At 44.2% G+C, this 27,389-nt stretch overlaps 2 protein-coding genes and 1 long non-coding RNA gene across 4 annotated transcripts; 1 reads left to right on the top strand and 2 right to left on the bottom strand.

Moving 5' to 3' along the window:
- Positions 1-1,621: 1,621 nt before the first annotated feature.
- MZT1 (mitotic spindle organizing protein 1) lies at positions 1,622-6,955 on the bottom strand. Its single transcript, XM_082221373.1, has 3 exons — positions 6,806-6,955; positions 5,316-5,461; positions 1,622-2,916 (listed from the first exon to the last, which is right to left on the bottom strand). Exons 1-3 carry the CDS (start codon positions 6,852-6,854, stop codon positions 2,893-2,895), a joined length of 219 nt encoding a protein of 72 aa, XP_082077499.1. The 5' UTR covers positions 6,855-6,955; the 3' UTR covers positions 1,622-2,892.
- A 1,105-nt stretch (positions 6,956-8,060) lies between these two features.
- On the top strand, positions 8,061-26,934 carry BORA (BORA aurora kinase A activator). Of its 2 annotated transcripts, XM_082221425.1 has the most exons (12): positions 8,062-8,220; positions 10,339-10,509; positions 11,087-11,193; positions 11,394-11,439; positions 13,193-13,274; positions 14,286-14,351; positions 15,193-15,249; positions 16,725-16,948; positions 20,056-20,209; positions 20,629-21,206; positions 23,101-23,232; positions 26,214-26,934. In XM_082221425.1, exons 2-12 carry the CDS (start codon positions 10,354-10,356, stop codon positions 26,301-26,303), a joined length of 1,692 nt encoding a protein of 563 aa, XP_082077551.1. In that variant the 5' UTR covers positions 8,062-8,220; positions 10,339-10,353; the 3' UTR covers positions 26,304-26,934. The 2 variants fall into 2 exon arrangements, with proteins under 2 accessions (XP_082077552.1, XP_082077551.1); XM_082221426.1 differs by lacking the exon at positions 15,193-15,249 and having other exon boundaries at positions 8,061-8,220.
- On the bottom strand, positions 15,141-16,718 carry LOC309531763. Its single transcript, XR_014219435.1, has 2 exons — positions 15,737-16,718; positions 15,141-15,411 (listed from the first exon to the last, which is right to left on the bottom strand). It is a non-coding gene; the product is annotated as an uncharacterized lncRNA (long non-coding RNA).
- Positions 26,935-27,389: the final 455 nt, after the last annotated feature.

Below are 27,389 nucleotides of genomic sequence, written 5' to 3'. Positions count from 1 at the left end.
TCAGAAACTGGAAGTTGAAATAGGAGTTCAACCCTAAGCATGCTTAAAAACAACTATAAATGAATCACCTGCAAAATTTTAAGTGTTATACACAAGCCCCTGCCACAGGCTCACAGTCCAAAGGAATGGAGAGGAAAAGGAAGTTATTTGAAAGTTAGTGGCATCTAACACAGTAGGACTTTATTTCAGAGAAAATTTTGATTTTTTATTTATTACATTTATATATCACCTTTTTCTCCAATGAACTCAGGGTGGTGCAGTTATTTGTGGTTGTTATTGTGAAAAATACCCATTTCTCTAAAAATCTAACAAACTTGCTTCCCCATAAATTGTCTTTGCCTCTTCTGAGTTTTATCTAGTGGTGTCACTATTTAAGGCTCATCATAAGCAGCATTTAAAGATGTATGTGCCAAATTTCACCTGTTCTACTCCTGGGGTGGGTTGTAGATCACACCAGCAGGTCTATGGCATCTCTCTCTCTCTCTCAAATCATTTCCAGCCCTTCTGGTAGCAGGGTAAGGTGAAAATGGGGTGCCAGTGTAGTTAATAATTCAGAATTTATTGTAAATAGAATTTCAAACTTTCTGAGTTTTCAGACTCAGATTTTGATGATGAACCATTTATTGATATTAAGGGATAAAGTTGTGATTTTGAAGAAGTGGATTAGCCACACCAAAAACTCTGTTCTATTGAAGATAACTGCCAGATTCAGCGAGTGAAAGGGGATTTGTTACACTTTACAGCCAGCAAGGACTTGTTCGATGGTAATTAAATACCACACAAAGATGCCATTTGCAAGGGGAAATAGCAGGCAAAGGATTTCCCTTCAGTTTTTAGCAGACAGCACAAACAACTAGACATGTTAATCTGAAAGTGTAGAGCCGTAGGGAACAACACACAAGACATGCCTGAACAAGCATTTTCACTGCAGAATTATGAACTAAGGGTGGTATCCAAGGGTGGTTTCGTACTAGTGGAAGTGGTACAGGGTGGAGCACCCATTTTCACCAACCCTCTTCCTATCTTATATTCCACATTGACCTCTATTATAGACCTCCATGATATATTCTAATTGTTCCCAAGGGTCCCCCAACCCTTAGGAGGGACACAGGATACTGCACTAGGTAGGGAGTGCTCACCAAAAATCAGGTCCCCTTTCTTGAATAAGCAACAGCACTTTCATTAGTGCAAAGCAGCCACTGGAGTGGCTGGGGAAACACAGCCAGATGGGCGGGGTATAAATAATAAAATTATTATTTACTGTTGTGAATACAACCTGTAGAGAGTAGCTGATGATCTTCAAACTACCCAAAAATTGTAGCTTTAGAAAATCTTAGCCAGGAGTTTGCACAACTCCCACCAAAGTGTGATAGGTCTAAGCATCATGGTCTGGATTCACCATATCCTGGCACCTACGAACACTTGGAAATTTTTATTTTTTATGAATTACTGTATAAACTGACCTCTGAATGGTTACAGGCTAGCCACACCAAAGTGTGACTTAATCCCTGGTTCTTCCTTTCTTCAACTCCATGTCTCCACCACCCATTTTCTTTAGATTAATTTCTTCTTGCCACTGCCTACTTTCCAAGCACTCTTTTGACTAATCTGCAAGCAAATGTCACGGTTGGCAAAGAATGGTTTTATTTCTTATAAAGCAACAGAAAGTTCATGAAGCTTTAACAATAAAGTAAATCATGTTACTAATATAAATTCAAAGAACTGGTCTGTGAAACATCTCTTCTCGCTAAATAAAAGTTATTTTCCTATAGCCATTTCACAACTTAAAATATCCTCCTTCATGATAGTATAAAACCCAATTTTTTAGACATCAGCATTGACTATTTCCTTGATAGTCCTTTAAATATCCAGAATACAAGCAGAATACTTAGAAAACAGAATTTGTAAAATGAACAGAGAAAAACAATGTGTAGGTAATCCTTAAGGCAAACATCTTTTATCACTAAACACATAAAACTGTTCTTGTGATGACCAAGACTGCTGGAGTTCACACATTTTCCACCCCTGATTTATGTTCAATCTTCCCATGGTCATTAAATGAACATTCCACTGTGAAACTGAAGGATCAACCTGTCCCCATAAATAAAAATGTAATTTGATATTCCCCAACTAAGTTTGATAACCTTTCCAAGGGACTTTATATAATAATATTCTATTATTGTTTGTATAGTATATAATAACAAATAAGAAAGATGACATAATAGTAATGCATAATCCAGTCGGTCAACATTAAGCACTTTTAGTTACTATTAATTTCAATGGATCGTGGTTAAGCATGTGCATACCTCTTCCGCTGAAATCAAGCAGTGTTTAATTTTAACCATATTGCACCACACTGCCCCAGTAAAAAGCTCCATTATATACATGAAATATATTTAAACAAAGCAAAGGTGCCCAATGGCAACTTTCTTCACAGGATGGCAAGTGGCTTTTAATTTAGTGAAGTAATCTGAATGGAAAATATTATTTAAACTTATGCAAAGTTCTGTGTACCTTTAAAAAAGAAAGTCAATCATCCCCCACATCCAATAGTGTTTTGCAACATGAAGGTAGTATATCATATGATTATTTTTAGTACAGTTTCACTATTTCAGAGAATATTTGAAAGACTGCCAAAAAAAATTACATCTATTTGTTGAATACATATTTACAATATTTTCAAAACATCATGTGCAATAAAGATACAACATTGGTTAATAAGCATATTTAACATTTTTATACACCTTCACATTATATTTCTTCCTCAGTGAAGACTTCAGAAACCAACACAACCAATAATGTCTGCAGTCCTAAACAGCACACGACCTTGAAATCATCTGTTAGCCTCCCACATCAAGCTTCGCCTGAATCCAAAGATGTTGTCCCAGAGACTCAGCTTGGCATGTTTTCAGCTGCCTAGAAAAAGTAACTTGATTTTAGCAAATTTGCGAAAAACAAAAATGAAGATTACCAACATTATGGACCTGTATCACGGCAGCTTGTAGCTGCATAAAATGTGTTGCTTTTTATTTTTCACCCGATGCTGAAAGGATGTTGATGGAATCGCTGTCCTGGAGCCACTGCAACTGAGCTGCCCTAAGCAGCTGGTTGTGTGTTTGCCAGGGTAGGTACCCTGGACTAAATCCATGAACAACTCACCTCTCAGATGACCCAACGGTAACTAAAAGACTGCTCTTGCAGCCTGGACACAAAGCCACCTGTGCTGAAATGACAGAAACAACAGCACTTCTTCCTAACCCATCAACATTTTGTGATCACTGCTATAGCAGCTCTGTTTAGGAGGAGTATTACCGGTGTGTCAATCTTCTGGGGGGTGGAAGAGAAATTCAAGGGGAGTCTGAACCAAGTCTTAGCACTCTTCCCTATCTACCACTGATGATAGGGTTTAGCAGGTACATTCATCACCAGTTTACAGGTGCTTTGTCTGCAAGTGCTTGCTTCTGTTCACAAAAGCCAGGGCAAAACCTTTCTTGCTTGAAGGCTGATTATTATTTCTTTGTACATGTGTGTGGAAGGTGATTAAGTTCAGAGGTTAACTAGTTTTAAATCAATTGCTTTGTTAAACTATATCAGCAATTCTGAAAACTATCTTGAATTGTTTGTGGGCAGGTGGAATAAGAAACAAGTGCATCCATACAAGGGTGAGATGCAGCAAGGATTCATATTAGTAGGTAGATCTTATCAATGACTTAGGGACGCGGGTGGCGCTGTGGGTTAAACCACAGAGCCTAGGACTTGCAAATCAGAAGGTCGGTGGTTCGAATCCCCACGACGGGGTGAGCTCCTGTTGCTCGGTCCCTCCTCCTGCCAATCTAGCAGTTCGAAAGCACGTCAAAGTGCAAGTAGATAAATAGGTACCGCTCCGGCGGAAAGGTAAACGGCGTTTCTGTGCGCTGTTCTGGTTCGCCAGAAGCGGCTTAGTTCTGCTGGCCACATGACCCAGAAGCTGTACGCCGGCTCCCTCGGCCAATAAAGCAAGATGAGTGCCACAACCCCAGAGTCGGTCATGACTGGACCTAATGGTCAGGGCTCCCTTTACCTTATCAACGAGACTCTTAAGGGTAATAACTGTTTTCAGTGTTTCTGAACCCTATTCTTTCTTTATTTCCTTCCTAAACAACATTTTACTGTACAGTGTGTTCAACATTCCCAATCTTGCTCCCCCTGACAAGTCTGTATCTGGTGACTGAAGCTATCCAGTAACTCCAGCTTTGCTGTGATCAAAACAAAGGTATCAAATTGTCTATCCACAAATGCCACAGCAAAATGTGCATAAGTGTATGGCATGCACAAATCTAATTGATTTGCAAGTAGACACATGTATTATGGAGTCCTTAATAGCAAAGCCATAAACTCAAAACTGCCAACTTCTGAACAAAAGAATGTCAACTGTCACAAATTTTTATTCTTGTATTTACAGATTTCTTTTGAACCTGGAACACAGGATATGCATAAATTACAGCAGCATATATACAATTCAATCAAAATGTCAAATAAGATATTAACATTTATTCCAGTGCTGCTTATTTTTATATTCTGTTTGTTAGACTTCTGATGGGTAGCACTTCTTCCAACAGACTTATGTTCTGAGGCACAACAGAACCTAACTTTATAAGGCTTAGGCTGCAATGCAAACATCTCCATCCTGCAGATGGGGCAAGTCCACCACTATATCCCTGCTGCATGCGGCAACCATTTTGGGTGATGGTGCCGTAAGTTCAAAACAAATCTGATAATCAAATAGCTTCCCTGGCCTTAAGGTCAGTTGTCTTCCAGAACTAAAAATGTATTATAAAACTGCAACTTTACACGTTTGGATGTACACCCCACTAAAATGTTGTACTTGCTTCTGAGTAAGTATGCAGATCAGACTATTTAAAAGGGAATTATTTTTAATTGAACAGTACTGTAATATCTTCTCCAATTATTAAGGCCCTAATAATAATAATATTTTTTATTTATTAAATTTATATCCCACCTTTCCTCCTCCTATAGGAGCCTATGAATTACATTCATGCCATCTGTGCATACCTATAGAAAAAGTGAGAGGAAAAGCCTGTTCTCGCATGAATGATAGCAGAAAACTACAAACTGTTTTATTTTTAAGAAGACATCATTTGATGAAGTCTCAAAGGTTAAGAAAGTTGTGGTCTTGGAAAGTAAGATAAGTATGTGCAGTGTTGGAAAGTAAAGCAGATGTCTGCAGATTTAGTGCACAGGTGTTTTTGAGCTTATGTTGTAACATTCTGAGAGCTCTGAACAGATCATTTTGGTTTTCCAAAAACTAATCATACCTTTAGGGCTTCCGTGGCTTTGCGCAGTTCCTTGATGACAGCAGACAGTGCCTCTGGATTTATCCCTTGTTCACAAAGTCGCACACAAATAGAGAGGGTTTCCATATCTAAACCAGTGTTTAGAATTCTAGATATCTCCAGCAGGACTGAAAAAATATTTTCAAATTAACATTGTATGGCTGTACTGGGCTAGCAATTTCTTGTACACATAAAAATATGCTGTTTTCAATGCATGTTCATAAAGTGAGGATGATGATTTCACTGCCACCAGTAAAATACCAAATATAAGAGCTATTTTTTCCTTAATTTGAATTAAATTGAATTTTAATTTTAATGGAATATTTTGCTGGGTTCGAGCCCCATGGTGGGCGAAAGATTTGTGCATGGCAGGGGGTTTAGACTAGATGACCCTCGTGGTCCCTTCCAACTTCTATGATTAGCCCAGTTAAGGGGGGAGGACTTAAGATTCAATCCTCTGCAGATGTTGTGGTGGAAACCCCTAAGGCTAGCTTTGGTTCCTGGCTGAGTGTTGGGACAAGTCCGGCTTTCTGTATGATTTGTTTTCAGCATTCTTTCTAACCGAATACGCCCTAGCTCCGGGTTGGAGTCAGGGCCGGCCCTCCCACCAGGCGGAGTGAGGCAGCTGCCTCAGGCGGCAAATTCTGGTGTGTGCATATGTAAAGCGGCTAGAAGCATGGGGCCTGCCCTGCAGCAACATCTCCTCGCCCCAATCTAGCTTGCCTGGCCTATTATGGGGTGCCATGGAGGATCTCAAGCGCCAAAGGAAGATTCACCCCACCAGTGTGGTCAGACTGTTGGGCCAAGTGGTCATCTTGCCTCAGGCAGCAAAATGGCTTGAGCTGCCCCTGGTTGGAGCACTCTCTTTCTCCTCAGCCTAGTTTTGTAGTATTATTTATTAATAATACCCCATCTATCTGGCTGGGTTAATAATAATAATAGTAATCAGGGCCGGATTTAGGTTTAATGAGGCCCTAAGCTACTGAAGGTAATGCGGCCCTTTATATGTCCAGCTGTCCTTTGTCAACAACAAATTGTTGCTGTTTTTTGTCTTGAATATATGCTATATGGTAATTTATGGACCTAATAGGTATCTCAAGCCATTTGCACCTAACAAAATATGCATTTTGTCAAAGAAATTGTTGAACTGAAATACAATTAAGAAGTATACTAATAGTGAAATAATTATTAAGCTCTAACTGTATGTAGGTTTTATTTTATTTGTTTTTTATCTTATATTTTGGAAATGTACACCCAGGGTTTTTTTCTTTAAAAATTTGGGGGGGGCCAAAAAAGTGGGGCCCTAAGATTTTGCTTGTTTAGCTTATACCTAAATCCGGCACTGATAATAGCCGTAGCAGTAGTAGTAGTAATAATAATAATAATAATAATAATAATAATAATAATGATAGGGAGCGAGCAGGGGCGTGTGAGGGGAGGGATAAACGGTCAGCGCAGCGCGAGACCCTCACCTTCCATGGTCTCCCTCACGGCGTTCAAGCTGGCGGCGGGATTCGCCATGATGGAGAAGGGCAAAAGCCAAACAAAAGCGCCGGCGTCGCGTTTTCCCTTCTCCTTCTCCCTCACCCCGACGCAGACGTCGGTTCCAGAAGGAGGGGTTGGTGTGCGCGTGCGCGAACCCAAGAGGCAACGGCCGTCTCCCGCTTCAGGTGTCACCCCCCACGTCCGGGTATTGCACCGAAGCGGCTCCTGAGCCCAGCTGCGCTCGTTCATAGCCTACACCCAAGGCGCTCGTTCATAGCCTAGCACAGCAGATTTATGCGGCATATAAAAAATCCTATATATATTAAAGATATCTATATATAACCACACGCGCGCACATAACACACCCATATCTATATCTATACACCATATCTATCTATATGAAACACAGATCTATAACATATACAACGGATCTAACTATATAAAACGTATAAAATATATAAATGTATAGATATACTCCTGTTTATAATATGTTTGTGTTTTATGTGCAGATATGCTGTGTGTATGTTATTGTGCATATTATATATACAGTATATATAAAAAATTATATATACTGTATTATAGATATCTATAACCACACGCACACGCACATATATATGGGTGTGTTAAGCGTGTGCGTGTGGTTATATCTATCTATCTATCTAGACCATATCTATCTATATATAATACAGATATATAGCATATATAACGGATCTATCTATATAAAACATGAATAATATATATGTATGCGTTTGTGTATATCACATATATAATACATAGAGATATATAGATATCTATTATATCTATTGTTTTTCTATACAGATATGCTGCATATATGTGTGTGTGTTATATAATGCTCAATATATTACGGAGTGTGTATAAAACACGAGAAAGAAATGTTTCAATGGTTCAGAGAGGACCGTTTTCAATTCAGTACCGGAAGTTTTGCTCTCTGCTACGTTCCCTTACCTCTATGGCTTTCCTTGCCTCTTTCCCGCTGCTCGTGCGAACGAGGCCCCTCCTCGCGCGGCCTGACGGAGGGCGCCAGCGTGAGCTTGGGACTCCGCGGCTCCATTGGTCCGCTCCCCCCCCCCGCTCGCGGCCCCGCCTCCTCCTCCCCCTCCCCGCCAATGGGAGCGTCCGTCCGTTTTGAATTGAAGCCCCGCCCCCGCGTCGCTCTGCGTTCCTTTTGCCCACGCGAGCCGGTTAAACCAGGGAAGCGATTCAAACGGATATATAGAGCGAGAGATGCTGGCGGGGGGCGGGGGGGAGCTCCCGCTCTGAGCTGTGATTGGCTGCGTCCGCCGAGGTCTCTCGCGCTGATTGGCCGGCAGGGAAAGAGAAGTTAAAGACCTTGAGCAACTTTGTAAGAGTCGGCAGGAGGGCGAGTCCGAATGAGCAGCAGGTAAGATGCTCCTGGGGGTTTCGGAAGGGGCTGCCTCCTCCTGAAAGGGGTTTGCTCGCCTGGTGCCAATATGCGCCATTTATATAGAGGTTTAATTAATTAATTGATTAATTAATTAATTAAATCAAATCATGCTTCAATATATCCTTTTTTGCAGAGCTGCGATCAAGGAGCTGCTCCTGCAAAAGTAGGAGGGGAATCTTACCCATAGCCAGAGATCCGCGTTGGTTTCCCCAGCCTTTGTGCCTATTTGCTTCCCAGCTAATAATACGGCTACCTATCTGTAATTGTTCCCTTTGTTATTCTGCTATGTATGTTTGTAGGGTTTTGTTTTATTAAAATGAAAAAAACTGTATAGAAATAGGGCAGTATAGGAATTAGACCAATCAGTAAATTACATTTAACTGCTTGAGCGCACATCTCTTGGGAGTTGTTCACATTTCAGCTGTTGAGAACTGAAGTGTTGGGATTCTTTCCTGGGGAGAGAAACAAGGAACTAGCATCTACCCAAGGCCAAGAGACAAAGCCCATTGGCGCTTTGTAAAAATTATTTCACATCTGCCACGTTGTTGTTTTTATTTACTTATTATTTGATGTGTTCATATCCCACCTTTTTCTCCACGGAGCTCACGGTGGTTCTTCTCACGCTCCTCATTTAAACCCCCCTCAGCAACCCTGCAAGGTAGGTGAGGCTGAGAGACTTCGACTGGCTCCTCAAGGTCTCCAAGCGAGCTTTGTAGCTGAGTAGGGAATCAAACCGTGGCCTCCGAGGGTTCACCATGCTAACCATTGCACCACCACTGGCAGAACCATCACTGACCAGTTACAGATAGGTAGCCGTGTTGGTCTGCCATAGTCAAAATAAAAAAATTCCTTCCAGTAGCACCTTAAAGACCAACTAAGTTAGTTCTTGGTATGAGCTTTCGTGTGCATGCACACTTCTTCAGATACACTGAAACAGAAGTTGCCAGATCCTTCTATATAGTTTGAATTTCAACTCATTACCAAACTTAAAACCATGGAGAGACCTGGTCTGAACAAAGACATTAGATTCTTATCTCATTATACATGACTAAGCCATTTCTCACCTTCTCACCCCTTGCCTTTTCCTGTAAGACCTATTGCAGTCGTTAAGAGTCGTCAGCAGGCTCATCTCAGCTATCTGCCAATCTCCCATTCCCACCACCCTTCTGAGTAATACCCCTCCCCACCTTCTCACTATATAGAAGGGTCTGGCAACTTCTGTTTCAGTGTATCTGAAGAAGTGTGCATGCACACGAAAGCTCATACCAAGAACTAACTTAGTTGGTCTTTAAGGCATCACTGACCAGCTATGCTAGAATGGGACAGACACCTAGCATTATGTACTTTGTAGTTTTATATTCTGATTTTATACTGTGAACCGCCCTGAGACCTGTAGGTATAGGTATATAAATTCAAATAATAATAATAATAGCAGTCTTCCACTGCAAGCTCTGCGTATTTGGGCAAGGTGTTTCATACAAAGGGCCAAGGCAGTTGTGAACTGTGGCAGCCCTCCTAGCTTTTGTGGCAACGCAAGTTTGAAACTGGATGCCCCGCCAGCCTCTGCCTTGTGCACTTTGTGCTTTGGGGGCATCTTTGCAACGAGGGTTATAATAATGATAATAATAATAATAATAATAATAATAATAATAATAATAATAATAATAATAATAATTAATTTATTTATACCCCGTCCATCTGGCTGGGTTACCCCAGCCACTCTGGGTGGCTTCCAACAAAATATGAAAATACAGTAGTCTGTTAAACATTAAAAGCTTCCCTAAACAGGGCTGCCTTCAGATGTCTTCTGAAAGTCTGGTAGTTGTTTTTCTCTTTGACATCTGGTGGAAGGACATTCCACAGGGTGGGTGCCACTACCGAGAAGGCCCTGTAACTTGGCTTCTCGCAGCGAGGGAACAGCCAGAAGGCCCTCGGCATTGGACCTCACTGGTTGGCTCTTTAATGTGATTTTCCTGGAGCTGATGGGCATTGGAGGACCAACAGGTGCCCATCCCCTGCCGTAAAGCACACTTGCTTTAAATCTGTAGGGTGCTGATGTGTCTAATGCAAGTACTTTCCTTGTCCGTTTCGTAGGTTCAGCTGACAGTTATGGGTGACGCAAAAGAAGTCAAGATGCAGATTACACCAGAGTCACCTGGGCAGCTCGCAGTCCAGAACCCCTTTGAAAGCCCAAGTGATTATAGCCACCTGCAGGAGCAGATTGTGTCAAGTCCAACAGTGTTTAAATCCACAATATCCTCTGTGGTAAGACTTGTGATTTGCCACATGTTATTGTGTGTATTCTGTTTTTTCCCCATGCATTTGTATGTCCAAGGTCGTTCAAAGCAGATCTCTGATGCACGCCTGACCAGTTTGCTCTTTCCCTTCAAGGTCTTGGAGGAGAGATGTTTGGGAGGAATAGACCTTGTATCTTCTGAGCTGGAATGGGAGCTGAACTAACATCCAAGATTAATATTGCAGAGCTGGCTGTCATGGAAGCTAGCTTGTTGTTACTGATCTTTTTGTATGGGAATCTCCAATCGGCTTCTGAGGAATCTGAATACCACTTGAAAACTACTCTAAGAGAACCTTTTGTCCAACTAGATCAGTGGTTCTCAACCTATGGGTCCCCAGATGTTGTTGGACTACAACTCCCATCATCCCTGAGCTCTGGCCTTGCTAGCTAGGGGGATGGGAGTTGTAGTCCAACAACATCTGGGGACCCACAGGTTGAGAAAGGCTGAACTTAGATGTTCCTGAGGATGTATGATTACATCTTTATCATGAAACAAGGAAGTTGATTGTGGCATATGTCATTGTAGTGTTTTCTTCCTCCTTTTAGACGCCTGCAAAATTCCGATGGTCTATAGATGAACTAGCTTTAATAAACCCTGTGGAAATCGACTCAGAAGACATACGACGTCAAGCATTGTATCTAAGCCAAGCTAGGTCAGTTTTCTTCTTCAGCATTCAGCCAACAGAACTGATTCTCAAGTTTAATAAGTCTTTTTCCTTTGACCTGTTGAAAAGTTGCAACCACCTACCTGGCCTGCTACCCTGATTATTCTGTGTCTTGGAGTCGGTTTATTTTTCTGCAGTAAACTAACAGTACTGTTTTCCTTTTCCTTTTTTTAAAATTCACTTTGTAGAATAGATAAAGAGATGGAAGAAAAAAGACAAAAAGCCATTGAAGAGGTAACCATCAGTACTATCGTTTCTTGAGTTAGACATCTTAACGATACATGGAGATAATTTAACCTGTATGTGTAGGTATTTGAGGCCTGAAGCCTAGTCTCCGCAGATAGTTCGTCGCATAGGGAAGCTGTCCCAGGAGTGTATCAGTTCTTTCTGCTGGGGTGTGCATGTGGAAAAGGTAGAACAATCACGTGGGATGTAGAGTTGGTTGAGATCACGCTTTAGCCTTTTAACCTGGAGAGGGTTTTTCCTGGTCTTAGTTGTTCAATCAATTCATTAGTCAATTGCTACATAAGGAGTCTCCAGGCAAATACAAACTTTTAAGGGCATTACATAAAATCAGAAAAAGAACAGTGCATTACAATAAAAGCCAGAGCAGTCAGAGAAGGGCCTCAGGTGAAGACTGAAAATGTGGTTTTGCTATCCTATATTGTTTGTTTGTTTTTATGGCATTTTATTGTACTTGAGAGTATGTTTTGTTGTAATATATTGCTGCCTGCTTTGGATAAATATTAATAATTATTAGTAGCACTATAATATTTCTCCATAGTTAAAACAAAGGTATCTTGCACTTATAATGCACTTTTGGTTCTATGAAGTGCCCTGAGACCTCTGGGTATAGGGCAGTATATAAATTCAATAAATAATAATAATAAATAATAGGAAAGGGCTCTATCAGAGAAAAGGGCTCTAGGCTACTCTTCTCCCTGACACAGCTAAGTTTGTAAAAACAAAACACGATTATCTCATTTAGTTTGGCATGTTCTTCCTGTTGTCTAGGAACTTTGCAGCACACAGTCCACCAAATAGTTTGATGTGGAAGCATCCAGGAAGAACTCTGTCACAGAATTGTAGTTGAAGGGACCCAGGGGGTCATCTAGTCCAATCCCCTGCAATGTGGGAGTTATGTGATGAGTTGTTTTGATTCACTAGTGTTTGGAGTAGGTTTACATTGAACCTGTGCTAAGGTAGCTGTGCGTGCATTCGCAATAAACAGGGAGGTTGTTTAAATGTTTTTTGGCACGCAGATGGTGGCAACACTCAAACTTAGGCCAACGTGAATAAGCAGGAATTGGCCTCAGTGAGCCTTCGGCTCCTGCAATTCCCATGTCACAACTGGGGGCAGTGGGGAGCGGAGGAGTCTGGAAGGTTTTGCTTCTGCTGAACTGCAACTTACGTTACCCAGTCCAAGAAACTGTGGTTAGCATGAAGTGTGACTTGTTTCAAACAAGCCATCTTTGAGCCATAGTTTCCAAAGCTGGCTTTATTAGCTAACTGTAGTTAAAATGAATCACATCATCAGATCTAACAAACAAACAAAATTCCTTCCAGTAGCACCTTGGAGACCGATTAAGTTTGTTATTGAGCTTTCGTGTGCAGGCACACTTCTTCAGATATCTGAAGAATGTTCTGGTATCTGAAGTAGTGTGCATGCACATGAAAGCTCATACCAATAACAAACTTAGTTGGTCTCTAAGGTGCTACTGGAAGGAATTTTTTAGTTTGTTTGTTCTGACTACGGCAGACCAATACGGCTACCTACTTGTAACTAGAACTATCATCAGATCTAGACAACGTGGCAAGCTGCACTCAAGTCACACCCACACCATAGATGGCTTCCCCCAAAGAATCATGGGAATTGTAGTTCCTAGGGATTTTAGTACGGTGAGGAATAAACTACTCCTTTGTGCTCTAAACTGACTGTCGCCCACAATGTCATGGTAAACACATAACAACATTTTCCTTTTTTTAGTTTTTCACCAAAAGCATCATTGTTCCATCTCCTTGGACTGATCACAGTGAGAAACAGGTTTCTCAGTTTAACTCCACTCGGTGTAAGTATTGTCTCTTGTATCAAAATGGGAAAGGTTCGCATGCAAACCGCTTAGATAAGGGGTGGGAACCCTCCGTGGGTCACATTGGGCATGGTTTTGTGTGGCCTGCAATATGAGATTCTAATAAAACAAGTGAATTGCGCAACACTGAACCATGTCCTGCCAGGTAACATTTGGCTGGAGGAGAGATATGGAAAATGACTTCTTCCTCCGATTGAAGCTGTCAGGGCGGGACTGCGGGACCAAGGATTCTCCAACTCCACCTGTGTACTAAGCCCTCTTACTGAGAGTGCCCAAAGTGCTTGGGAACTGATGCCTATTATGCAATTTCCCACCTGCTGGAAAAGTCTAAATGTACCAAGCTGAGCAGCTTTTGGGAACTGCCACTTTGACTGATTTGAACTGCAGCCAAATGTAAAATGTGGCAGGCCAGTTTCAATGTACAGTGGTACCTCAGGTTGCGAACAGGATCCATTCCGGAGCCCCGTTCGCAACCTGAATGGAACGCAACCCGCATCTGCACGTCTGTGCATGCGTGGGTCGCTATTCGCCGCTTCTGCGCATGTGTGTGACATCATTTTGCATGTCTGCGCGTGTGCAAGCGGCGAAACCCGGAAGTAACCCTTTCCGGTATTTCCGGGTCGCCGCGGGACACAACCTGAAAACTCGCAACCTGAAGCAGATGTAACAAGAGATATGACTGTATTGGAAATATTGTCCCATTAGCGCAAGCGTTTGGGACTTTCTTTCCTTGTGCTCCCCTAATCCCGCCACCATGGGTGAACCTGTGTACAGATTTGCTGGCAGGAGTTGTGCAAGGAGAGAGAAGTCCTGTTTTGCCAAGTGGAAGTCTGTGCACCAGCAGAACTTTGTTGAAAACAGCTCATTCCTTTTCCTGTGCACTTGTTCTCCCTGAATTCTTGGGATGGTGCTGGATATGTTAAATGATTCTTCTATTGTTTCTGCGTTAATGTTACACCAGCTTTTAACTGAGAACTTGATATCTTGCAGGTATCGATCTAAGTAACGCTTCGCCCGTTAGCAGGGAAATCACTGTGCAACCTGGGAGAAACAATGGTTTGTATGAAACGAGATGAGGAAGGGGAAACTTGCTCAGTGCAATGTGTTGTCTATTGTGCCTCAATCTAACTGCATGCAGAGCACGGCTTCTCATTCCCTCCATACCTGAGAACAATATTAAACTGGCCTGTTTGGGAAAAGACAACTTCAAACCATAGAGTATAAAACTAGTGTGTTCCAACTAAAAAGGTAAAGGTACCCCTGCCCGTATGGGCCAGTCGTGTCCGACTCTAGGGTTGTGCGCCCATCTCACTTAAGAGGCCGGGGGCCAGCGCTGTCCGGAGACACTTCTGGGTCACGTGGCCAGCGTGACGAAGCAGCTCTGGCAAACTGGCACCAGCGCAGCACATGGAAACGCCATTTACCTTCCTGCTAGAAAGCGGTACCTATTTATCTACTTGCTCTTAAGGGTGCTTTCAAACTGCTAGGTGGGCAGGAGCTGGGACCGAAAGACGGGAGCTCACCCCGCCGCGGGGATTCAAACTGCCGATCATGCAATCGGCAAGTCCTAGGCACTGAGGTTTTACCCACAGCACCACCCGCGTCTCTATATAAGAGTGTTCCAACTACTCTTATACAAAGTTTAGGTTTCAGGTGACTTGCCAAATGGCAGTCAATAGAAAAGGAAATAAAGACTTTCAATTTCCTTGTGGTTGTGCAGGAGGTGTGGGGGGCTGTGCAGTGCTTGGCTTGCTTTCAGTGGGACACATTGTAGTTTGTTATGTCCAAATGCAGTTATTCTTATCAAATCATGGTCATGATGTTTTTGGGTGGGTTTTTCCCCCCCAAGCTTTGACCCTGATGACTTTGCCCTAAACATTCTGTTTGTTCTCTGCAGCTGCTTGCCAGACAGTATTATCTCTGCCTGTTGATTTTGACATAGAAAAAATACTAGGTATGTAATGTGGGGAGAACTGCTCATCTAGATCAGTGTCTGTAGAAATGGGTACGATGGGAGTTTTCTTGAGGTGATGGTGGCAATGGCAACGCCATCGTTCCCTCTGTTCCTGCTGTCTAGTCTTGGGTGCCATTGCTTATGAAGAAGGTACAGTGGTGCCTCGCAAGACGAAAAGAATCCGTTCTGTGATTCTCTTCGTCTAGCGGTTTTTTTGTCTTGCGAAACAAGCCCATTGACGGATTAGAGGATTAGCGCTATTAGCGGCTTATCATCTTATCGGATCAGCTGATAAGCAGCTTAGCGGCTTAGAAAAAAGGGGGAAGGGGGGGAAAACCCGCAGGAACTCGCAAGACATTTTCGTCTTGCGAAGCAAGCCCATAGGAGATTCGTTTTGCGAAGCACCTCCAAAACGGAAAACTTTTGTCTAGCGAGTTTTCCGTCTTGCGAGGCATTCGTCTTGCGGGGCACCACTGTACTGGCACACTCAGGGGAAGCCCCAAGTTTTGAGGAACTACAAAACATCTTAAGGAAATAAGAAGGGGACGCAAAACTCAGTGAGCTCTGAGTGTAATTCATGGCCATGAAGTGCTGAGTGGTTTTGGGGAAGGGGAGACAGAAACCAGGTGAGAGGGAGAAATGAATGAAATATGGTAGAAACTATAAGCCAGAGCTCTCCATGCTGCAACACCTTTTTCATTAGTTTTAGTTGTTTATATATAGGTTGCGTCCAGTGCTGGTTCTGCTTGGAGTAAAGCCACTGAAATTAATAAGCGTGTTCTATTAAATTCAGTGGGTCTGATTAACACTTGGTTAGATGCAAACCATAATTTTGAACCTTCCTTGAACACTTCATATTTCCGATCTCCATGAAATCACCACAACTGTCCCACCATAGCACAGAGTTCTGAGGCTGTGAGCTTATCTGGTGCCACACAGCCAGCTTGCGACTGAAGGAAGAATCCAACTAGACTTGTGGCAATGCCTGCTCTGCCCTATGCAGATCATCAACTGTCTCTGTGGCGATGCTGCAGTGCATTGTGGGTGGGAGATTCGACTGCAATCCTATGTGTGTACTCATACCCCATGGGTTTTAAGTAGCCCTAAATGCACTCCTAAGGGCTTCAAAGGGCTGTGTTAAGCCGGCTGCTGGATTTTGTAATAGCTTTTCCTTCATGCTTTATTAGATTTACAGTGGTATATGGGGTTAAGAACTTAATTTGTTCTGGAGGTCCGTTCTCAACCTGAGGTAGCACTTTAGCTAATGGGGCCGCGCGATTTCTGTTCTCATCCTGAAGCAAAGTTCTTAACCCGAGGTACTATTTCTGGGTTAGCGGTGTCTGTAACCTGAAGTGTCTGTAACCCGAGGTACCACTGTACTTATTTAATGCTAGCTACGTAAGGAATAACAACTTGACTTGCAGCATCTGTGTGGAAATGGTTTCCTTGACAGCTGTGATTCTTGCATTCCTCAGGTGAATATTTTAAACCCGATGAATTGGCCGACCAGTCTCAGGAAAGCTTGAGCACTTCCTCGTTGAGGAGAAAGCTTTTTTTAGACGAGAATGGAAGCCTCTCGTCGGAGAGCTTCTCCCCTTCTCCTCAGAGTCCACACAATGTCCCAGCCTCTCTTGGAGTACTGTGTTCAATTGACATCTCTCCAGTCCGCTGTAGAAGCCCTCTAAATACATCCAGCTCGGTAAGGAGTTTGCGCTTGGCATCTTGCTCCTACAAGCCAGACACATTCAGTACGGTAGCATGCCTATGAAATGAGCATCTTGGTGGGCTGGTGCCCTTTAGATGTTGCAGAGGACAGCTCCTGGCCAGTGCTTCTGATATAGGTGCACAAGGCCTTGCTGGCGGTGGTCTTCAGCTGAGCTATGTTTAGTGTCATTGGCTGGTTGAATGCCGAGAAATGGTGGAAGTAGCTGGGGAACCCCCAAGGGAAGATGGCTCAGAGCCTGGGAAATGGTGGTGGGATAACCATGAGTGGTCAGAAGGAGCAGACTGGGACTATATGGAACTTGCCGAACTGACCGGGAGACTCTGAGAAGAGATGGTGGAAGAAGATTGGAAGAAGTTTAAGGAATATTTGAAAAAAATATGTTAATATTTAAGTCTTAGAATAGCTTTGGAAGTGGATATAGGCAGTAGGATTAGAAGTAGAAGGTAGTGTATTTTGTAAGTGATAAAATGTGAAGTTTTTTATGGTTAAAGTAAGTGTGTGTGGGGGGGGGAAAGATGGTTAGAACTTATGATATATGTAAACTGCTAAAGATGAAGTAAAATGAATATCAGATAGGTGGGACTTGGGGAAGCCCACCTAACAATGTTTAGAAAAATAAGGATATGACAAGAATTTGTTTGTATTGTTTTTTTCTGTCTGTGTTTTTTATTTGTGTTATAAAATGAATGAAAATTGTTTGAAAAACAAAACAAGGAGCAGACTGGGAGGAAGTGGTGTCAGGAGCAGAAGAGGTAACAGGACTTAGTGAGCTGGGAGAGTCTGTGACAGAGAAAGTTCAGAATTAGAGGCAGAAGCTTAAAGCAGGAGAGGAGGAAGGCAAAGAGGCAGAGATGCATCAGGCTGGTGAAAAGGCATGAATATTTCTCCTCCTGCTACAAGCTTCCCCCTGCCCTGGTCTCCCAGAACCAGGAGAGGCGTTAAAAGGACGGAGGAGAGATTAGTGACATACAGGCGCAGTCTCAAATTGCTTTGGAGAAACCCTGATGAAGAGGGGACTTAGGTAGCTGTGGGGAGGCAGGGACCTTCTGTCTCAGCAGCTGCTTCATGGGATGAGACCTGTTGGAGATGTGTCACCGCGCTCATTACCCTGACGCTCCTGGGCAGATCCTTTATTTTTGCTAATAAAGAGTTAGCTTCACTTCCTTTGTGTGATGTACTGCTAGCTCGCAGTGCTTACAGTTCCTATTTGTGAGGAAGGAAAAAACAAACCACTGTGCTCCGTTAGGAACCCCAACAGCTTTTCCTATCCTTGCTTTGACTCCTTTCAACTTCAGTCAGTGGTCAGGCATGGTTGGCGCTGGAGCGCAGGAATATCCCAAGGACCACAAGTTCCCTAGCCTTGCAATAGAGGATTTAGTTTCTACCTTGTTGAAGCAAAACCACGTGGCTGTTGTATCCCTCTGGAAAACTTGTGTATCAATCTGCTTTTTGGTATACACATTGTTTGGCCACACCATAGTAGAAGTAGACTTTCAGAAATTCAGGCACCAGCCATGAGTTTGGAATGTGCATAGACACACTGAGGAATTCAGTGCAGAGTGACTACAGTGGTGCCTCGCAAGACGAAATTAATTCGTTCCGCAAGTTTTTTCTTCTTTCGAGTTTTTCGTCTTGCAAAGCACGGTTTCCCATAGGAATGCATTGAAAATCAATTAATGCGTTCCTATGGAAACCACTTGCCAGGCTGGCGGTGCGGAGAAGGGCTTTTCTCCCCACCGCAAGCCTTCAGGACAGGTACGGGAACAGAGGGGAAGGGGCGCAGCGCTTCTCCTCTGTTCCCGGGGCTTGCGGTGGGAGGAGGGTTTTTCCTCCCCACCGCCAACATTCAGAACAGCATTCTGAATGTTGGCGGTGGGAAGGAAAACCCTCCTCCCACCGCAAGTCTTCAGGACAGCCATCCGAAGGCTGGCGCGGGGAGAAGGTCTCTCCGCCCCACCGCCAGGCTTCGGAGCATCCTTCCAAAGCCTGGCGGTGGGGCGGAGAGACCTCCCGCCGCCAGCCTTCGGAGCAGCCTTCCGAAGCCTGGCGGCGGGAGGAGGTCTCTCCGCCCCACCGCCAGGCTTCGGAGGAGGTCCGAGGACAGTGGGGAAGACGCGCTGCGCTTCCCCGCTGTCCCGGAGATTTCCCTATGGCCTTTCGTCTTGCGAAGGAAGCCCATAGGGAAATTCGGTTTGCAAAGCGCCTCCAAAACGGAAAACCCTTTCGTCTTGCGGGGCACCACTGTACAAACATTCTGTCAGAGCAAGCAATTCTGCCCCCGCCACATGCTGCTCTGGGGGTTATCCTACCCTCATCCCGAGACATCCTGAGGCAGGGGTGGGGTGTTACACTAGTCAAGAGTCCTTGCACGGGCTTCCACTAGCAGGATCAGTTTGCTGAATCGGGCCCAGTGTGTGAACCCTTCGAATCCAGATAGAATTATGGGCAGGGATTCTCACAGCTAGGAAGAGGTCTTCTGTGTCTGCTGGAGTTTTCTAGTTCTTCCTTGTATTCTGATGAACTGTGGTTCTTGCCATATTTCTGACACACTGCGGAGTTGGAGGCCCTATTTGAATCAAAACAGCGTGCTTGATTTTGAGCTCAAAACTTTGTAAAGAAGGGTGATGGCCTTCTTTGGTGGCAATAATTGAAAGAGGTGGGCTGTGGCGCGCTAGGGGTGTTTCAAGTTTCACTGGCGTTGACTTATCCTCTGAGGCCCTTCTGTGTGTGCCTCCTCCGTGAGAACGGGGCCTTTTCTGCAGTGGCTCCCTGCTTGTGGAATGCTCTCCCTAAGGAGACTCTCCAGGCACCTTCATTACATATCTTTAGGTGCCAGGCAGAAATATTCCCCTTCTCCCAGGCCTTTGGCTAATGAGCCAGTCTTTGTCCTTTTAAACTGGGGGGGGGGGGAGGGGGTATTTCTTTTGTTTGTTACCATGTGGTGCATTTTTGTGTTTTTATATTGTAAACAACGCTCTGCTCCTTGGATGAAGGGCAGTATAGAAATAGAAGAGAGCGAGCCATTCTAGGTGTGCAACTGTTGCTTAACCTTCTTTGGAACTTTTCTTACATGTTGAAAGGGCCAGTTTTCCTCCAGCCCAATTCAGGGAGGCTCCAGGACCTGCAGTCTGGGGAGCCTGCCGAGTCCTTCGTTTCCAGAGAGGAGTCCTGCAAATATTCCTTCTCCAGCTTTTTCCCCTATTGGCATTCAGATAAGAAAGACACCATTGTCAGGTATTTTGCAATTTTGCTTAAGTGGTTGACCAGACTGATTTGCTTTGCATGCTTTTAACCACTTGGGGGTGGGGGGCACTTTGGGACAAAAGTAGTGGCGTAGAAATAAACCCTAATAATACATAATGCATTTGATTGGCCCATTTCATCTTTGAACTGGAACTGAGCCAAGAAAACTTCCCTAATATACAGTCCTGAGCGCCAGAAAGCTTTCCCATTTTCCTATGATTTTTCTGTCCTAACAAGCCTGAAATCTACAATAAGGTGGTTGCTGTTTTGTCTTGCGTTTTGCATCCCAGAATATTTGCAACCCTTCCCGCCCCGCCCCCCAGTCTCCTTTAGGAATTTACTATTTGGAAGCGGTTTCACTTATTGTCTGTTCATGTTTCTCCCCCCCACCCCACTTTCCCCAAATGCAGATCAAAGACAATTTACTTTTCGCTCCCCAGACATTCCTTCCGTTTCTAACTCCTGCCGACTAACTCCTGCCGCGACCAGGAATTCTTACACAGAATGCTCTCCATTAAAAAGTTGTTCCCCCATGAGACTTGTGGCCCGCAGAGGAACGACATTTTATCAGAGCTCCCTTGTTTGTCTGCCTTTGGCACCTGAAAGTTTGAGCGAAGGGCAGGAGGAGGGAGCCAAGGCTTTGCCCGCAGAAACGTCCTTGCCAGCAGAATCGAAGGTCAACTTGCACCCATTGAATGGGGATGCATTTGCGCATAGCACCCATTTGGTGGTTGCCCGGGTGTCGATCTCACCAGACGTGCCTGAAGCCCGCAAGGAAGGGCTGACGTTTCTCCACGACCCGGGCAGTTTCAAGGAAAACTATACGGTGGATATGGTTGATCCGGAAATGTTGGACGAGAACTTGGTAAAGGGATTGGCGGAGAATAGTGGCGCGCCAATGGCTGGCTTCAGTATTGAAAGTTCTTGTATGTGCATGTCGCCTCTAGCTGAAAGCAGCGCCAGTCCCTGCGAGAGCAGTAGCATGCAGGTAAGGCTACTGCCTTGATTTTTTAGGCATTCTGGGCCCTGCACACTTGGAACTGTGTCTTCATACCTTGGGTCCATTGTGGTCTCTCAAATTTAGTGAGGGTGCCATCTTGGATACCGTATTTTTCGCTATATAAGACACACTTTTCCCCCTCCAAAAATTAAGGGGAAATGTGTGTGCATCTAATGGAGCGAATGCAGGCTCCTTGGCTTCAGCGAAAGCAACGCGAAGCTGCCTGGAGCCTTCGGAGTGCAGCGGGAACTCCCGCTGCGCTCCTTGGCTTCAGGGATAGCCGCCTGAAGCCAGGAGAGTCTTGCTCTCCTGGCTTCAGCGAAAGGAACCTGAAGCCTCCAGAGAGCAAGACTCTCCTGGCTTCAGCAGAGAGGGAGAGCTGCGCAGCGCCCCTTCAGCCAAGCGGGAGGAGAAATGGAAGGGGCTCTGTTTCTCTTGCCACTTCGCTGAAGGGGCGCTGAGCAGAGAGGGGGAGATTTATTTATTTTTCTTGTTCTCTCCCTCTAAAACAAGGTGCGTCCTATGGTCGGGTGCGTCCTATAGAGCGAAAAATACGGTATGTGCTGGAAATCCTGTCTGTATGGCTAGGGGATGGGAACCTGTGGCCCTCCAAATGTTGCTGGACTCTCAACTCCCATCAATCCCCAGCAACATCTTGAGTACCACAGGTTCCCCATGTCCAGCCTTCCAGCAGCTGCTATTCATGCTACATCTAAATGGAAACTCCCATGTTTAGCACCAGTATACCTTTAGCCAAAGGGGGAGCCATTGTTTTCCATGCTCTGCTTGGCAGCGGCTGAAAACAATGCTGTTGTTATTCAGCAGAATTATTATTTTCAGTCATCTTTTCCCTTGGAGACTTGCTGGGATCCATGTATTTTTCTAGATGTGTTGAAAGAGGTGTGTATGTATGCATAGGAAAAGACACACATTCCCTGTAGGAAACTAGCAGCCTTGTACCCGGCGTTGCTCAGGAATCCAGTCAGCCATCTTGATTCAAAATGGAGTCCTGTTGTATCCATACATAAACAGAACCGTGTTCCTTGATCTCAGGAAACCCTCAAAAGATATGAATGAGGTGGAGAGTGTTAGTGTGCTTGTGAGAACACGAAGAAATGGGAGAGGGCACAGAGGCGGAAAACAAGCAAACTTAGGACACCAGTTCTAAAAGTTAAATTATTCTTGTAACACCCGGTTCAAGGGAGGGAGGAAGACAAAAGCTGAACTGCTGGAGAACACTGCATTCTCATACCTGAAGTAGTTGTAAGGTTATGTCAAAAATACAAGCAAAATGTCTCCTTAGCTATGGCTGTATCCATAGTTTCTTGGGTGACCCTTTACAGTGGCTGTGCTGTGCTTAGGCAGAAACCCTTTAGCCAAGAATATTTCTCCAAGGGACGCTTCCATGTACAGTAAGCCCACAACGTATGCACATTTAACTTGTGCACATTCAGGTTTATGTGTGTGGCTAAAAATAAAAGTGGAATTGAAAGGAGGCAAGGTTCTGGGGGAAATGACTTTGGCAGTCCCATCCGCTGTCAAACCCAATGTGTTTTGGCTATAGGTAATTGTGGCTTTAGGTGCAATCCCCAGTATGTAACCCCCACATAAATTGCAGATTTCCGGTATATCAATGGACAATTTGTTGTGGCTTGCTCTGTGTGAAATGGAAGAAAACAAGTTTTCCTCTTCTTAAGCTTCCCATTTGTGGCTTGGTTTGGACCAGCAGAGGCGATGGACTTCTGTTCTGCCAAGCCATCTTGTCTTATCAGGGTGGTGACAATGCTAGGTTTTTGTCTTTTGGTATGCTGTAATTTATCCATCTTCTCGCTTTTTAGAAACTGATCAATACTACTTCTCTTCTCTCATTTCTTTTCGCCAGGCGGACAGTGGTTACAGCACTCAGACTTGTACTAGCAGTCTGATGGACACAGCTGCATCGGAGACGAGTTGCCGAGACAATGACACTCACGTTTGTGAGACTCAGAAGAAATTTCATGTTTACAAAACAAAGGTAAGAGTGGTATTGGCTAAAGCATCTGGTTTCAAATGTGTTTTTTGCATAGGTTTCTAGCCCTTACGCTTCCAGAGACATGACTGCAAGCGTGTGAAAGGGGCCTCTGGAAATCTCTGAAGCCAGACCGATGGCAAAGAAATTCTGTGCATGTCTTTTTGGCAGTCCTAGAAAAGTATATGAGGATTTAACTCCCTGTAGAGTATAGGATTTTTCAGCCTGAGACATCTAGTGGGTTAAAAAAACTGTGAAAACTGTAAAAATACAGTGGTGCCCCGCAAGACGAATGCCTCGCAAGACAAAAAACTCGCTAGACGAAAGGTTTTTTCATTCGCGATTTGCCTCGCAAGACGAATTCCCCTATGCGCTTGCTTCGCAAGACGAAAACGTCTTGCGACTTTGTTAAGCCGTTTAAACTGTGCTTCGCAAGAAGAAAAATTCGTTAGATGGCAAAAATTGCGGAACGAATTAATTTCGTCTTGCGGGGCACCACTGTAATAATAATACTGCCCACCTGTGTTAGTAACATTCTTAACAGTTCTGAATTATTGTTGTTCCTCCCAGTTTTATCCTTGTAGTTTGTGTAGCTGCACTCTGCCCCCAGCACCTTCATATTCATTTTAATCAAATAACAATAACAACAATATATTATTTATACCCCGCCCATCTGGCTGGGTTTCCCCAGCCACTCTCGGCAGCTTCCAACAAAATATTAAAATACAATAGTCTGTTAAGCATTAAAAGCTTCTCTAAGCAGGGCTGCCTTCAGATGTCTTCTAAAAGTCTGGTACAGTGGTATGGTACATCGGGTTAAGAACTTACCGTAAATTTCGCTCTATAACACGCAGATTTTTTGTCCTAAAAAGTAAGGTGAAATGTCTGTGCGTGTTATTGAGCGAATGTGTGGTCCCTGGAGCTGACTCACGGAGTGCAGGGGCAAAATAGGCAAAAATAAGATCGGGCTTTCGGGCGGGCGGAGGGAAGAGGGAAGGCAGAAGCTTTCCTGCATTCTGCCTCAGGGTCTTACTGCCCGCCCTCTTCTGTTGCTGCGTTTGCTCAAACTCAACAAAGAGCAGGGAATCCCTTGTCCTCCTGGCAAGCAGAGGGTTAAGGAAATGATCGCGTCCTTCCTTCTAACCTTCCCTAGTCACACTGCGTGCAGGCTCCAGCCCACCACTTCCTCCTCTCGTGCTCTAGGGCCTCGCAGGCAGCCGAAAAGCATGCAGGTGGGAGAGAGAGAGAGAGAGAGAGAGAGAGAGAGAGAGAGAGGGCTGGCTTGGGTGGTGGTGGGGGGAACGACTTTTGCTTTACAATGGTAGGTTTCTCATTTCTTTTCCAAAAGCAGAGAGCCCTGCCCCCAGGCCCCCTCCAAATTACAGCTTCTCCAAGCAATGTACTGCTGGAGGGAGACAGTATGCTTGTTTGGAAGAGAAACCCTGCTTCCCTGCTCGTAAGTAACAGCAGGCTAGATTGCAGAGTGAGACATGAAAATCTCTGGATTTATATGCTGTATATCAACTATCTTGGCAGATGAAAAAAAGTGTGTTACATGCCCTATTGCCCAAAAGTGTGCAAGCACAGAGCAAAGGTTGCAGTGACAGAGGTGGCCAAAAAACAACAACAACCGTAAATAAAAAAGAAATCATACTTCGTATATCCTGTCTGGCTTGGAGGGGGGGGGACTTTTGCTTTCCTTCCCTCCCCATTTAAAACGTGGTGACAAAGCACGGATCCACATGGATCCTCAGGATTTTTGCATTGGGTCACCCCAAATTCACCATCAGATCACATTACATGTCCATGGCTACAGTCTGTACCAAAAAAATCACGCACCCACTGTTGCCTGGGGCTGCAATGGTGCAAAAACGTGGTTACAAAGCATGGATCCACAGGATCTTTGCACTGGGTCACCCCAAATTCACCATTAGATAACATAGCATGTCCATGGCTACAGCCTGCACCAAAAAAATCACGCACCCACTGTTGCCTAGGGTCGCAGTGGTGCAAAAACGTGGTTACAAAACATGGATCCACAGGATCTTTGCACTGGGTCACCCCAAATTCACCATTAGATAACATAGCATGTCCATGGCTACAGCCTGCACCAAAAAAATCACGCACCCACTGTTGCCTAGGGTCGCAGTGGTGCAAAAATGTGGTTACAAAGCATGGATCCACATGGATCCTCAGGATTTTTGCATTGGGCTACTCCAAACTCACTGTCAGATCACATGTCTGTGGCCACAGCATGAACCACAAAAATCATACATCCACTGTTTCATTTAGAATATTTTTTTTCTTGTTTTCCTCCTCTAAAAACTACGTGCGTGTTATGGTCGGGTGCGTGTTAAAGAGCGAAAAATACAGTAATTCGTTCCGGAGATCTGTTCTTAACCTGAGGTACCACTTTAGCTAAAGGGCCTCCCGCTGCTATGCGATTTCTGTTCTCATCCTGAAGCAAAGTTCTTAACCCGAGGTAATATTTCTGGGTTAGCGGAGTCTGTAACCTGAAGCGTATGTAACCCGAGGTACCACTGTAGTTGTTTTTCTCTTTGACATCTGGTGGGAGGGCATTCCACAGGGCAGGTGCCACTACCAAGAAGGCCCTTTGCCTGGTTCCTTGTAACTTGGCTTCTCGCAGCGATGGAACTGCCAGAAGGCCCTCAGTGCCGGACCTCAGTGTCCACGCAGAACAGTGGGGGTAGAGATACTCCTTCAGGTATACTGGAGCTGTTACATGTGATGTGATTCTGAAGCAGCACTGAAGTTCTCCCTTACTTTTCACCTTGATAAACTTCACAGAGAAGCAAAGGTCTATTGGCTTGGTCCTTAGTTAGCTGCCGCGTTCTTCCCTGGTTAAACTGGTTGAAAGGGAATGGTCAGGACAGCTGCTGCTTTAATTGTTGCAGTGAGCAAATTCCTTTTGGCTTCCTGGAATAAATCTAATTTTGTGCCCTTGTATTTTCTCTCTCATTCTCAAGCAAGGAAAAGCCACTCCTAACTTTTGGACTGAAAACGAGCCTGTTACTCAATCCAGAAACCATCTTGTAGAAATGCCGCGGTCAAAGTGATTTGCACATCTGCTTATATGCTTTCTGCAGAGCAACAGTTCACTGTGAAGCTTAGGTGGGGTTTTTGAGATGCCTGGGAGGAAGACTTGACTGGCACAACTGCTTTCCACTATCAGAAGGATTGTTGAGCACAGAGGATGTGAAAATGACTCCCGATAACCCTAAGGCCTGATCAGACAGGCCTCTGGTAGTTGGGGTGTAGGCAAAACTGTATTGAGATGCTGCTTTGTGGTGGCTGTTCATGGTTGCCACAAGAAAAGGTTTACCACATCAAAGACATGCACATATCCTCCATGTGGAGTTTCAGTTCTTGCAAAAGGCACTTCAGCAAAAAAAACCATACAGAATTGTGCAATGAAAAATTATAAGCACCAACAGTAGAAATTTCCCCGTGTTGTTTGCTTGCTATGAAAATGAGTTGTAGTTGTAGATAATGATTGCATTTTTACTTTTAAAATCTTGTCAGAAGTGTATCGTATCCACTATAATACAGTGCATTGTTTCCTAATGGTCATTGGGTGGGGTTTTTTTACATATTAGTGAACACCAATTGCGTATTTTATTCCCTCCCTGCCCCCTCCAATATTGGAATGAATTGTTAATCAAATGTAATAAAGTCTTCACACCCAGATTGAAAGTTGTATCTGCAATTTCTGGTGCTCCGTACTGGTGCACCTGGGATAACAATCTGTTTCATAAGTTGGATCTTTATTTAGTACCTTCAAAGTCCCTGAGCACTGGATTTTTTGTCAACTTTGCATGCATTCCCCCCCTCTAAGTTCCTTTTAGCTGTGAAGGGAAACTCGGCATGGGAAGAAAAACAAGAATGGCGAACTACTTTGGCAGTGTAAGCTCTGCACCCCTCTGATAATGTGTCAGTAGGGTTTAGCAAGAATTCACAATTAATTTTAGTACAGCTCAAAACTAGGAGCCTGAGAATGTCAGTGTCGGGGAAATTCCCTTCTGCGTGGAAGGATCATGGGATTAGATGTCGTCCGGCTCCCCACAAGGTCTGAGATATAGTCTGCCCCCCCCCCAAGGTCTGAGATATAGTCTGGTCCTGCTAAAAAAGTTTGCTGGCCCCTG

Source organism: Podarcis vaucheri (genome assembly GCF_965113315.1).
Source record: "Podarcis vaucheri genome assembly, chromosome: 4".
In the NCBI taxonomy this organism is placed as follows: Eukaryota; Metazoa; Chordata; class Lepidosauria; order Squamata; family Lacertidae; genus Podarcis; species Podarcis vaucheri.
The sequence above is the reverse complement of the archived record's forward strand: the minus strand, read 5'-3'. Positions and strand labels throughout refer to the sequence as shown.

Coding starts and splice junctions, on each gene's coding strand:
- MZT1 (XM_082221373.1), bottom strand. CDS start 6,854: ATGGCGAATCCCGCCGCCAGCTTGAACGCCGTGAGGGAGACCATGGAA. Junction 5,462..6,805: donor CGTGAGGGAGACCATGGAAG/GTGAGGGTCTCG, acceptor ATATTTTTTCAG/TCCTGCTGGAGATATCTAGA. Junction 2,917..5,315: donor AAGCCACGGAAGCCCTAAAG/GTATGATTAGTT, acceptor TACTTTTTCTAG/GCAGCTGAAAACATGCCAAG.
- BORA (XM_082221425.1), top strand. CDS start 10,354: ATGGGTGACGCAAAAGAAGTCAAGATGCAGATTACACCAGAGTCACCT. Junction 10,510..11,086: donor AATCCACAATATCCTCTGTG/GTAAGACTTGTG, acceptor TCCTCCTTTTAG/ACGCCTGCAAAATTCCGATG. Junction 11,194..11,393: donor TTGTATCTAAGCCAAGCTAG/GTCAGTTTTCTT, acceptor TTCACTTTGTAG/AATAGATAAAGAGATGGAAG.